Genomic DNA, 13780 nt, shown 5'->3' with positions numbered 1-13780 from the left:
TAAGACTAATTCCATATCTTAAGATGGTGAACAAATGGATGTGCAAAGACACATTTGGGATGGTGACACTTCATCAGGTGGTTTGGCTATGCTCAATTGATGTTAAAGATGTTTATTTTCAAAACATAGAATATTCCTGAGATTAATAGTGGTAAGCGACTATTACCAGTTCAAGGTCCTTACTTGTGGGCTAAAGTTTGCAACCATGACCTTTTCAAGGTTAATGGACATCATTGCAGCACATTTCAGGAAGTTGAAGATCGTCTATCCTTATCTAGATGTTTGGCTGATCAAGACGTCACCATATAAACAAGTGTGCCATAATTACCTTATTGCAGTTACTACCGTCAACTAATTGGACTTGCACATCAGTCACGAAAAATCGGTTTTCAATGCAGTTTCTACATAAAAGGTTTTTCCTTTTAACGGTCCTCCTAAAATATCACAGTCTGAAAAAAACAGCCCATCCAACAGCGAACCAAATATCGTCTCTACTTGGTTGGATTTGCTCCCTGCATCTCCTGGTACCAAATGCACACCTCAATGTAAGAGTGCTACAACAAGGGCTGGGGTATCAGTGGGGCCACTTTTCAGGTAAATAGGAAGACAAATTAATTCTCATCACCACAGGCAGCGCAATCTGTCTGTTGGTGGTGCCGTCCAGAGAAACCTGGTTTGTGGAATGAGGTTCCATGAAGACATCCCAAAGCAGACATTTGTAACATATGCTTCCTTATCATGTTGAAGTGCCCACATGGATCATCTTCAGGTTCAAGCACATGGTCTCCGAAGAAAGCAGCATATCGCATCAGCCTGCTGGAGTTGAGGTTGGTGCACCTAGCCCTGAAAACGTTTCTTTCACCCTTCAAGATGGACTTCCTGCTTGTCCAAATGGACAACACAACAACCATGCATTACCTGAACAAGCAGGGATAGGGAAGATCTAGAGCCTTGTCACAGGGGGCTGAATCTGTCTGGAGACGGCTAGTAGCCAAAAAGATCAGGATTACAGCTGTCCATCTGCCAGGGATCCAGAATGCTCAAGTAGACTCTTTGAGCATGACCATACAAAAAACATTTATGGTTCAATAACTGTTCCGTTTTGCGAGACATATTCTGCAATTGGGGTTTCCCAAAAACAGACCTCTTCTGAAATTATAAAAGCAGCCCAAACATTGCTTTGAGATTTTACTATCCGTGGGCGGAACTTTTAATTCCCCCTTCGGAATCGGAGGAATTTTTAGTTCTGCCAGTGCAATCGAAGGAATTTGGTAATTCCACATTACCCTTGTAATGTGATATTACAGATAAATTCCACCGCTCCGTCGGCAGAATTCATTTGCAGTGGTTGTGGTTTCTAAAACAGGGCTGAAAAAAGGAGCAGTCACTCGGTTTAAAAATTACTGCAGATTAAAGTTTAATCTGCAATGGTTTTTAAACATAGAGGAACTGCTTCCTCTTGAGGCCCTCTTTAGAAACCAAACCACTGTAGAGCATACCCCTCTTCTTCCACACAAACTCTGCAATAATCACTGCAGAGTATGTAAGGGCGATGATGGGGGATGCACTGCAGTGATATCTGAACAGGGCAGGCAGAGGAAGCAGTGCCTCAGTTTAAAAACCACTGCAATGGTTTTTAAACCTAGAACGTCTGCTCCCACTTCCCACCCGGTTTAGACATCACTATAGTGCATACCACTCTGCCCTTACATACTCTGCAGTACTCATTGCAGAGTATGTAGGGACGCCAATGGGTATATGCCACAGAGTGATATGCAGTGGTTTCTAAAGTTTAGGTACAGTATAATCCCTGCATAGTAAGTAAGGGTGTTGAGTAGTGTTTGAGTGCACTATTTTCTTAGCGCAAAATGCATCTTCGCATCCATTCTTGGATGCAAGGGTGCATTTTGTGGTAAGACAATTGGGTCAAATCCCCACTCCATCACGCTGCGGAATCTTGCAGAATTTTTATGTAATTCTGCGGAATTCCATGGAATCAAACTCCACCAATTCTGCCCACCCCTAGATTTTACCAACAAGGGACAATAGGGAATGCCCCGTGGATCAAGCACATTTTTCAGCCTTTCCTCCCATTCTCCTATTACCAGTAATCTATCAAGCTGACTTACTTGAGGGACAGAATAATTCTTATTGCTGCAGAGTGACTTTGTCAGTGGTGGTTCACAGACTTCCTCCATCTCTCTGAATGCCCACGCAGGAGGCTGCCATGCAGACCAGACCTTTTGCACACATTTGTGGGCCAGATACCGCACCCCAATCTTCCATCCTTGAACTTGCCATCCTGTTTCCTGAATCCATACAACATGGCCCATTGAACCTTCTTCAGGAGTACATGGACATGTTAGAAGAAGCTATAAGGCCATCTGCGAAGGCCTCCTACTCCTTTAGGTGGAAGAGGTTCTGCATCTGGTGTGCTCAGAACAATTGTGACCCTACCCTCTGCCAAGAAGAAGCACTGCTTCAATATCGTTTTCATTTGGCTAAGGCAAAACTGAAATTAAACTCTATTAAAGTCCACCCTGCAGCAATCAATGCACACAGAATTTGTCCTTCACAAACATCTTTTTCAAAATCCCTGTAGGGAAGAATTTGCTGTAGGTCATTAAGAAAGTTTTTTTTTCTCCCTATTCAGAGACCTTCTCCTACATGTGAATGAAACATCATCCTTTTGTATCTCATTAGCCCTCCCTTGGAGCCTATTCACAAGGCTTACTTAAAAGACCTTTCCTGGAAAGTTCCTCTTCTATTTACGATAACATCTTTGTGCAGAGTTATTGAGATAAAGGCTCCATCTGCCCATGAACCGTACACAATATTTCATAGTAATAGTAGTAATGAGAAAACTCTATGTTCCTCCCTAAGGTATTCCAGACTTGCATGTTATGCAAACTATTCCTTTAGATTTTTTTCAGAATCTCTCTTCTGCAGCAGAGAGGCACCTCCACACAGTTAATGTAAGAAGAGTTTTAAAGGTGTATCTGGATAAGACCAAAGACTTGAGTCCAAACAGTTATTTGTCAACTGTGATCCATTATGTACAGAGTTTACCATATGGCAACAATCACTGTCGAGATGTATTGTTTATTTCATTCTCTTGTGCTATCAAAAAGATAACAAAGATTTGCCTGGTAAATCAACTACCCATTAAACCAGAGGCAAAAACACGTGTACTGCTGCTTTATCGAGAAATATTCCAATTTCTCCACTCTGCATAGCCGCTCCCTGATGTCTGTTCACACCTTTACGACACAATTGTCTTGATTCAGATTCTAAACAAAAATGACTGCATTGACTGTTCTCCTTTATAAATCTCTTTGCTGAGTTCTACGGATCTGTGTCTTATTCCTTCCATTGCAAATTATAGGGCGTGCTAGGTATTCTAGTCAGTGCTTACGATTATCAGTGTAGATTTCCTGGAGGAGAATAAATGGATTCAGGAAATTTCCCCTGACACCACAAGCAAACGTCCCATCTCGTTTAGATAAAGTTGATTTATGCTTAAAATTGACTTTCAGCTCAAAAAGAACCGATGTATGCAACCTACAGGGCACGATGAGACACTGGAGGACTAAGAACTGTTAGAGGCTTAGCTGCAGCCTACAGAGCTACATTGTCCTGACCTTCCCACTCACTTTACAAGACAAGCATCGGCAAAGCCAATGGGTCTCGCCTACTTGAGAGCAATTGGCTTTGTCAGTGTCTTTTAGCCATGTTGTACAGCAGCTTGGCTATTAGTTACCATGGCTACAAGTTACTGGCGTAGAGTAGATTGGCGTAGAGGAGAGTGGAGCTGAGGGGCGTGGAGGCGCATAAACAAGTTGTGGAACAGTGTATAGTAGAGTGACATATAGAGGCGTGGAGTGATGTACAGTAGGGTGGCATACAGTGGTGCAGAAGGACATTGTGTAGAGTGAAGTGGTGTATAGTAAACTGGTTTAGAGTGGGGGGAGTAGAGAAGAGTTGCATTGTGTGGAGTGGCATGTAATAGAGTGGATCGGAGTAGCATAGAGTAGTACAGTTGGGGGTTTAAGTAACTAAAGCGTCAACAGAGACAGCAGGTAAGGTGAAAGCAGCATAAATAAGAAGCCACATTCCCGTGTTAAAAGTAAAAAAGCACATTGAATGCCCAGGCATACCGAAACGTCTATGAAATAGAAAACATTATGCATTGCAAAAAGACGAGGAAGGACACGTACTTGTTCTATAGTCCTGGGATGAACTAACACAAGAAAGGAAGGGAAGCCTACAGGAGCTAAGCAATTGAAAGATTGCAAATGAGAGTGACCATGAAAACAACGAATGGTATGCTGTGGGTGGCTTGTAAGCTCACTGAATTGTAAACTATATTTCTCACAGCACAACAAATGCGCGGTGAGACCTAAAAAAGGGGTAGTTCATGTATTTATCTCATTAAAGAGTCCAGTGCAGGTCTGCAAACACAGCTACCAAATAATCCCATGTTTTGTGTGACACCTCCTGCCAATCCTGACATTTCAGGCAACAGCATTTTCTTATAGTGGAACTTGTAGTTTTCCCTTTTATGAAGAAACCTGTTGGCACAAACAGCTCAGCGTGAAAAGTGCTATTACATAAAATAAAAAGCCAGGATTGGCTGGAAGTTATCATGCATGGCATAGAAGCAGTTGGCAGGTACTTGCACGTTACAGGTATCAATCACAAGGTCAGCCCAGCACATCCCTACAAATGATGAACATCTTCAGACTTCCTTAATGTCAGTCACAGTTAATACAATTGTTCTTTAGGGCAGAGTGTTACTGGGAGTCTTGGTTAGGCCATCTATGCAAATGTGTTGTTGATTACATTAAGATTCAGGAGCTGGTCCAAAGTGTAGCAATACTTGGAAATATTTTCATTTTTGCTTTACAATATAGAGAGAAGGGAACCCAACGCAATGCTTCATGAGTACAGATATTTCTGTTCGCTGGTGCATGTTTCTCCTGGCGGCTTTCAATGCATACATGTTTGGTCCACGTTGTAACTAAAGAACTGGTTACCACTTGCCAGGAAAGTCCCAGGATAAGCATTGGTTATGATCAGTAGTGTAATAAGGATGCCAGAGGCCCTGGTGCATGCAAGGAAAATGAAATGGTCCTTTTCGTGCGGTTGATTTAGTAAAGTACAAAACTTGTCAGGGTTCAATGGGTCCATTAGGGCGCTGGGCCACTGTGCCACTGCACCTGCTGCATCAATGGTGACTACACCCCTGCTTAGAGTTGGGCAGGCCCCAGTAAGGACTATAGCCACGGCACCCCAATTTCTACATAATATGGGCAAGTTCTAATCCGAAAACTGATTTAAGTAACGCAGCAAACCAGTCATTGTATCTGTGGAAGCATGCCGGCCCCGCCTCTGGGTGGTAGGTGCGATACAAAAACTGCAATACAATATAAGCATCCGAACGTGAACTGGCGTCCCCGCTTCCACTCGTCCCTCTCTCCCCTACACCCCTGGACATTCAGGGTGGAGCGGGTGCTGGGTTACCCCAGAGAGGGAAGAAGCCCGGTTGCGCTCTAGGCGTCGGTGCAGCTGCCAATGTAACCTGAATTGGAAGCTCTTGGAGTCACGGAGCGAGCAGTTCTGACACAGGAGTCTCACAGAGGGCCATGGAAAAGATGGAAACAAGCCAGCAAATGAACAGGTCGAACCCCCCACCAAGGGTAAGGCTTGGTTCTTAGAGCCCGTGCATGAGCTGAGCCATGAAAAGTTCTGCCATTTAAAGCATGCAACATCAGTATGATAAGGTCTCCTAAAAATGCACGAAGCGTACTTCTTTAATATGTGGAAGCTTTGATACTAATATGTCACATTACAGTACTCCACTGAGAAGTACTTAGAAGGGATGGTTTTCAAACATGATCTTAGAAGCATTCCTGCCCCACCACCACACTGGCGAGAGTGCTATTAGAGGACTAGGAAAGAAGAAAGTTGATATTTCAACCCTGTATGTGGCCCAGATTATCACAGATAGAGCAACATTATGGTCTATTAAATGGAACACGATCGGTTTTCGCACAGCTGATATTGAACTCACACGTTTGAAGGTGCTTTTATATGCAATTGCGTAGAAAAAGGAGGATGGTAAAATCAAATATCTGCCTAGGATCACACAATATGGTTTAGCAGGGAATCCATGATTAGCCCAAGTTTTCTGGTTTAAATCAGCCATTAAATGAGTACCTACTTGTCTCTCCTTTTTCCCCCAAATGTTAATACTTTGTTTTTACCTCTTTATGGGTGAGTGAAGAGCGAGGGTTGCAGGCTGAAACCACATCAAAACTCAGCTTGTTATGTGCTCGAGGTTCCAAGAGGACCTCGGGCTGAGCCACAACCAGGCTTCAGGCTCGAGCTTTCAGTGGCTCGCCCTCCTCTATATTCAACACAACAACCAGTCTGAATGCTAAGGCCGCTTCCCTATTGTAACCCTTAAATTTGCCTCAGGATTTGACAACACGTTTGTTTCACTGTGCCTGGGAGCAAGCTGCTTCAATTATTTTATACATCTTAAAGCAATTAAAAAAAAAAATAGAAGATGGCACACCCCTGGCAAAAAGATCCTAGTTGTTTCACCTTCTATTTATTTCTCTTTCTGTTAAAATAACACACTTATCAGTTTCCAGAGAGGTATTTTGTTTGTTGAAAAGCCTGTATTAATAGTTCAAAAATATGCAAGTCTTTCATCTCATAATATAGAACTAAAGATTGACAAACCTAGTTCCTTGGAAGAGAAGCTTCTGTAGCCTCTGTACTTATATTAAAATGTTTACGAACATGATGTTATGCAAACTAAACAGCGTAGTTCTCTGTAAAAGTGGTATTTGCTCATCCTCCGCTCAAACGCTTTACACAGGTTTTTCATCGAACAAATATAGAGGACTGCTAGGGAATTGGTTCGCGTCTACCTAAAACGGTACTTTGTTTTTGATCCCTGGAAAAGTCACCTGCATGTTGTCATTAACCTGAAGATTTGACAGAGGACGCACAACCTGTTTTCTGACGCTTTAAGAGAGCGTGAAACAACTGAACCCTGAAATTTCGGAGCCCACGTAAAGCTTTTAATCTTGCTCTGAGATGTCCCCAAAAAATGTAAACCGCCTTGATTTCTTCTTCCCTACAAGCGAGCTGCTTAGTGTTGCTCTTGACTATTCTCTTCCCAGAAGAAAGTTTACTTTTGCGTTATACCCCCAGTGTGCATGCGCGGCTCACCTGGTTCCTGTATCTCACTCTGAACAAATCATGCAGATTCACAGCCATCTCAAAAGGTATGTCTAAAAAAAGAAAGGAACGCGCAGGATCCATGGGCAAAGGAAGCTGCATTCCTGTTTTCTGCAACCGCTCTCACTTTGAAGTCAGGCGAAAGCAAAATAAACACCAGACTCCCTCGAAGACACAGCTTGACATTTAACCTTGGTCTTTAAATGCACAGCAAATGTGACAAGGTAAGCTTGGAGCAAGTGAAAACGTGCGCAATCATGTGAAGTGCTCTTTAACAAAGAAAAAAGTAGTTCCTAAAATGGGAATGGGGATTGTGAATAGATAGTAGTAATCAGGCCATTTTCTTGTGGAGGGCTAAACACAGGAAGAGGCATGAGGCATGCATGCCGTGGACAAATGGGGAGGAAGAATACAAGAGCGACGAAGCAGCCAACAAATGGGAAGCCTATGGGCGGGCTGAAGCCCATAAAGCATATACAAGAGCATATTCGAGACAGCGCATGCGCTGTCTAGTGGAGACCTAAAAAAACAGGGCATGTGAAAGATGTTTTAAAAAATCACTTTTCTTACTTTCTAGTGAAATTTCTTGATTTTATGTAATTTTCCAGTTTTTAAAGTAAGTTAATGGAGTTGGCAATGTACCCATAGGCTGCTAAATTGTACATATGTGTCACATGTACTTCCTGGCCTTGTCCAAATAATGGAAAGATGTGACACAAATGTAACTTTGGAAGAAGTACTTATTAGATCAGTGGTGATTCCCCATAGTTGGGACCAGGCTAACATGTATAAAAACATTCACCCTTTCTCATCTGTGAAAAACTGCTCTAAAATATATATGTGTGTGTTTTTTAATCTTATTTATTTTAAATGTTAACTTCAATACCATCTATTTATTTTGCCTGCACTTTGGGTCCCCCGTTAGATGGTGATGTATTTTATATCCCCTTTTTAAAGTTAGAAATTGTTTAAATAACATTGTAGCTGCCTGTGAGTTGAGTGTTTTCATAAGTACTGATTTATTCTTGTGCCCATCACAAATAATTACAATAATAATAATGTATGTAGCACAATTGCAAGATTTCTTATTTAAAAAAGATTACACATGAAAAGGCCACATCAGTGAATTATTTTGAAATCGAATTCATTTAATGTAAGCATGTGGCAGCCCAGTTTTGTTTTGCGGCATCTGCTTACAATAAAAAGAATAACCAATGCAGTTTGGCAAGGCCAGATCAATAGGCTTTGCCAATGCTTAATACTCTTGCTGGCAAGTAGTACATTCAGTGTAATTATGGTACTTATGTAAAATCGTGATCATGCATTGTGTTTGTTATTGAAACACCCCCCCCCCCCTTAAATGTTATTTGAAACCATATTATTTATTTTTGGTAGAAAAACTGAAAAAGTAATTTATTGTTCTAAAATGTTGTTCTACAGAGATTTTGATGCTAACCTCTACCTGTGTGAAGAAGCTTTCGGTCTGCTGCCGCTCAACACGTTTGAAAGGCTCTCAAGTACATATCTTCTTTATCCGTACATATGTACCACCCTCATTTTGGTGATAGTGGCAGGGATTGCTGCTTTTCTCAACCTTAGGTATTGTATTTATACGGTTTCAACTTTATTATTCACGTGTCAATTAAATTATGGAACCAACTGAATAAAACAAAGATGTTTTTTTTTGGGCCACAAGTATGTTGGTCTAGTGTTCGTTTCACATGAAAGTTGATATGTATTCAAAACATTTAAGATGGCACTAATTCAGTAATAAGAGGTATCTTTACTTACTGGTGAACATATTTGAGGTGTTGTCATATTAGCTATAAAAAAATGTAGTAGACCAAACATTTTTTTTTAAATTCGAATTTATTTACTGAAATCATATATCTGATAGAGACATCTAGCCACAGATTCCTTACCTGTGAACTTCCAGGCGTCAGCCTGGATCTGGCAAATTTTTGATAGCAGTACACTTGCACGACGGTAGTTGGCATCAGTCGACTCCGCATGATGTCGTCATTTTTGTGGTCGTTGTGCCGTCCGTGTTGTCAATATAGCTGCCACTCCGGCATGCTGACATTTGGATCTTTTCTTTCCGCACCAGCCAGGGCAGATCTGAAGAGAGCTACCCCTTGTCATTTTTTGACCAACCTTTTTCAACATTTTGTCAACTCCTTTTGCTGTGTTAGGATGTCTAGCAAGAAGACCTCGGGGTTCAAGCCGTGTGGCGCCTGTCACCATGCCATGTCAGTGATAGAACCCTATCTAGTTTGTCTCTGGTGCCTGGAGCATGACATGAATTCGTGCTCCAATTGCCTGGCCATGGGTCATGGCTCCATAGGCTTTGAGGGAGCGGTCCCTAAATCTGATCGCGGTCCGGAATCAGGCGTCACGGAGGTCACCTCGTCTATTTCGTTTCCGTTCTAGATCGAGAAGAAGGTCCGAGCACTGCTCAGGAGGGTCGAAGTCCTCTACCTCAAAGAGATTGCGGTCTGGTAAGAGGCACCACAAGAAGTTGAAGCGTGCTTCGACTTCGCCCCGTCCGTCCGTCATGTGACAAGATGGAGGAACCTCTGCGTTAGAGGACCCACTCCGCATAGCGAATGCCTGGGTCGGCTCCGCATTTCCCTCCCTTTCCGAGGCCAGAAGTGCCCCCCACACAACTAAAATAATTTTTTGACACCATGTGCGCCATATTTGGAAAGCCTAACCCTGCTGGTGCGACTTCGGGCCCCGCAGGGTCAGATGAAGCAGTACCCGTGGGTTCCGCGGCTCCGACGCCACGTCCTCCCGGGTCTGGACCGGCATTAGTCATACCTCTGCGACCTTCCCTGGAGCTGCGACCAGCGTTGAGGTGCTCGGCCTCACCGGTGCCCTTCTGCAGCCCTTTCCCAATCGACACAGAGCTGGTCGTGCATCCACCAACTAGGTGACTGGCGCCGACGGAGACATATGACTCCATGCTGTTCAACCTGCCCTATTCTGAAGGGTTAGGAATGGATGAGTAGGATTGGGAGGGGGAGCAGGATCCCTTGGAAATTCCACAACCTCAAGATATGGACTGGTATGAGGAGCTGGGTGATGCCAGCAGCCTGGACACCTCTCCAGATTCTGGCGTTGCTGTCTCCCCCTAACCTGGCTACGGAGGAGGGTGCGTCATTTGCAGTGGTGGTGCCTAGGGCTGTGGCGGTCTTGAGCCTGCAGCTTCCTACGGTGCAGTAAAGACTAATGTATTGACAGAGGTCCTGCAGCCTGGTGCCTCCACCTCAGAACCCTTGCCTTTCAACAATGCCTTATTGGACGTTCTTCTGGGCACCCGGTCCAAGCCAAGCACAGGGGCTCCTGTGAACAGAACGATTGCCCACTGTCACCACCTTGCACCGGGCGACCCAGCTTTTCCTCACTGCCCACCCCACCCCACAAAGGTTGGTGGTCCAAGCTCCCACTGCCTGCCAGGCTATTTCAGACGGGAGGGATGCAGCGAATATATATTCTATCCACTGTGGCTTGGACATAACAGACTTGCTAGGCAGAATGATTTCCTCGACATTGGCCATACGGCGTCAAGCCTGGCTGAGGACTTCTGGATTTTCAGGGGTTTCCTAGGTATATCTTATGGACATGCCCTTTGATGGCTCCTGTCTCTTTGGAGACATAGCAGATGCAGCACTTGAGCGTTTTAAGGACTCATGTGCTATGGCTAAGCCCGTAGGCCTCACCACAACATCCCGGCCTGTGTCTGCTCCTCGCTCCTTTCGTGGCTATGGAAGGGGTTTCCACCCGCGCCAACCTTACTCCAACCAGAGAGTCCCGCAAGTTCCGCAACTTCTGCCGGGCTGTGGATGCGGTTCACCATGACCTCAAGGTTCGGGGTGGGCCGGAAGTCGAGCAAAGCCCCAATCCCTTCCTCCACCGCGAAACCTTCCTAGTCTGATTTCCCCCCCCCCCCCCCCCCCCCCCACCCCCGGATCATAAACGTCCACTTGGTGGCAGGATACGCCATCACCTCCACCACTGGCAGGACATCACCTCAGACAGGTGGGTGTTGCAAATAGTCTGAAGAGGCTACTTCCTACCCTTTGAGACTACCCCTCCATCCATGCCTCTAGCTTACGATCGACTGATGGAGGATTACCTTGCCCTACTCTGCGAGGAAGTCAAGACTTCCTTTGCCAAAGGAGCTATAGAGAGGGTTTCTGGGCAAGAAATAGGCTGTGGTTGTTATTCCCGCTATTTTCTGGTTTCAAAGAAGGACGGAGGCCTTCGTCCTATCCTCGACCTCAGAGCCCTTAACTACTTTACCAAGCAGGAGAAGTTCAGGATGTTCACCCTTGCTCAGTTCTGTCTGCCCTGGATCCGGGAGACTTGATGATACCGTTGGACTTGCAGGTCGCCTATTTCCATATTTATGTCCTGCATGCCCATCGTCGCTACCTGAGGTTTACGGTGGGTCACAAGCATTTTCAGTTTGCCGCGCTCCCCTTTGGCCTCACCTGTGCCCTTCGGGTGTTCACAAAGGTGATGCCGGTGGTCTAAGTCCATCTGCGAAGATCAGTGGTTCCAGTCTTCCCCTATATCGACGACTGTTTACTGAAGGTGGGCTCATCCCAAGCAGTCGCCTCCCACCTCCAGACTACGGCAAACCTCCTGCACTCACTGGGGTTCTCTATCAACATTCCAAAGTCATTTCTGACTCAATCAATCAATCAATCAAGGAATTTGTAGAGCGCGCTACTGACCCGTAAGGGTCACAAGGCGCTGGGGGAGGGGGGGGGGGGTCACTACTGCTCGAACAGCCAGGTCTTGAGTTGTTTCCTGAAGGAGAAATGGTCCTGGGTCAGCCGGAGGTGGGTGGGGAGGGAGTTCCATGTCTTGGCTGCCAGATAGAAGGATCTTCCTCCGGCGGTGGCTTTGCGAATTCGTGGGATGGTGGCGAGGGCGAGCCTGGCGGAGCGGAGCTGGCGGGTTGGTGTGTAGAATGCGAGTCGGTTGTTGAAGTACCTGGGGCCCGCGTTGTGGAGAGCCTTGTGTGCATGGGTGAGGAGTCAGAATGTGATTCTTTTGCTGACGGGGAGCCAGTGCAGATCTTTCAGATGGGCAGAGATGTGGCTGTGGCGGGGTATGTCCAGGATGATTCTTGCCGAGGCGTTCTGTATGCGCTGTAGTCTTTTCTGGAGCTTGGCTGTGGTTCCGGCGTAGAGGGTGTTTCCGTAGTCCAGGCGGCTGGTGACAAGGGCCTGGGTGACCGTCTTCCTGGTTGCGGTGGGGATCCATCGGAAGATTTTTCGGAGCATGCGCAGGGTGTTGAAGCAGGATGCTGAGACGGCGTTGACTTGCTTGGTCATCGTGAGGGAGTAGTCCAGGATGAAGCCCAGGTTGCGTGCGTGGTCTGTGGGTTTGGGGGCGGTGCCCAGGGCGGGTGGCCACCAGGAGTCATACCAGGCAGAGGGGGATGGTCCCAGGATGAGGACTTCTGTTTTGTCTGAGTTCAGTTTCAGACGGCTGAGCTTCATCCATTCCGCGACGTCTCTCATGCCTTCCTGGAGGCTGGCTCTGGCGGTGTCGGGGTCGTTGGTGAGGGACAGGATCAGCTGTGTGTCGTCGGCGTAGGAGATGATGTTGAGGTTGTGTTTGCGTACGATGTTTGCGAGGGGGCTCAAGTAGACGTTGAAGAGGGTGGGGCTGAGCGAGGATCCTTGTGGGACGCCACAGATGACTTCGGTAGCCGCGGACAGGAACGGGGGAGGCTGACTCTCTGGGTTCTTCCGGCGAGGAACGAGATGATCCACTCCAGGGCCGCGCCTTGGATTCCGGTGACGCTGAGGCGTTGTATCAAGGTGTGGTGGCATACCGCGTCGAAGGCTGCTGAGAGATCCAGGAGGATGAGGGCGGTGGTTTCCCCGTTGTCGAGCATTGACCTGATGTCGTCGGTAGCTGCGATGAGGGCGGTCTCGGTGCTGTGGTTTGCTCGGAAACCAGACTGTGACGGGTCGAGGGATCCGTTTGTCTCGAGGAAGGCAGAGAGTTGTTTGTTGACCGTCTTCTCGATGACTTTGGCAGGAAAAGGGAGGAGCGAGATGGGTCGGAAGTTCTTGAGGTCCGTGGGGTCCGCGGTGGGTTTTTTCAGGAGGGCGCTGATCTCGGCGTGTTTCCAGCTCTCCGGGAAGGTGGCGGATGTGAAGGAGCTGTTGATGACGTCCCGGAGTTGGGGTGCGATGATGGAGTCCGCTTTGTTGAAGATGTGGTATGGGCATGGGTCTGTTGGGGGAGCCGGAGTGGATGGTGCTCATTGTGCGGGCGGCGTCTTCGGTGCTGACCGGGGTCCAGGTGCAGAGGGTGACGGTTGGGTGCGCGGGTTCGGTGGTTGTGTGCGTGGTCTGAGTGCCGAAGCTGTCGTGTATGTCGGTGATCTTGCGGTGAAAGAACAAGGCGAGTGAGTCGCAGAGGTCTTGGGAGGGTGTAATGTCGTTGTTGCAGGCGCTGGGGTTGGAGAGCTCTTTGACGATGCTGAAGAGTTCCTTGC

General features: G+C 46.4%; 1 protein-coding gene across 3 annotated transcripts in view; it reads left to right on the top strand.

The window, feature by feature from the left end:
* The window catches only part of DPY19L3 (dpy-19 like C-mannosyltransferase 3), a 428279-nt gene that overhangs the window by 308516 nt on the left and 105983 nt on the right, over positions 1-13780 (top strand). For all 3 annotated transcript variants that reach the window (XM_085637855.1, XM_085637856.1, XM_085637857.1), the window contains one exon: positions 8695-8853. In XM_085637855.1, coding sequence (XP_085493981.1) covers positions 8695-8853 — 159 coding nt within the window. The remainder of the gene's footprint in view (positions 1-8694; positions 8854-13780) is intronic.

Source organism: Triturus cristatus, chromosome 12 (genome assembly GCF_964204655.1).
Source record: "Triturus cristatus chromosome 12, aTriCri1.1, whole genome shotgun sequence".
Lineage (NCBI taxonomy): Eukaryota > Metazoa > Chordata > Amphibia > Caudata > Salamandridae > Triturus > Triturus cristatus.
The sequence above is the reverse complement of the archived record's forward strand: the minus strand, read 5'-3'. Positions and strand labels throughout refer to the sequence as shown.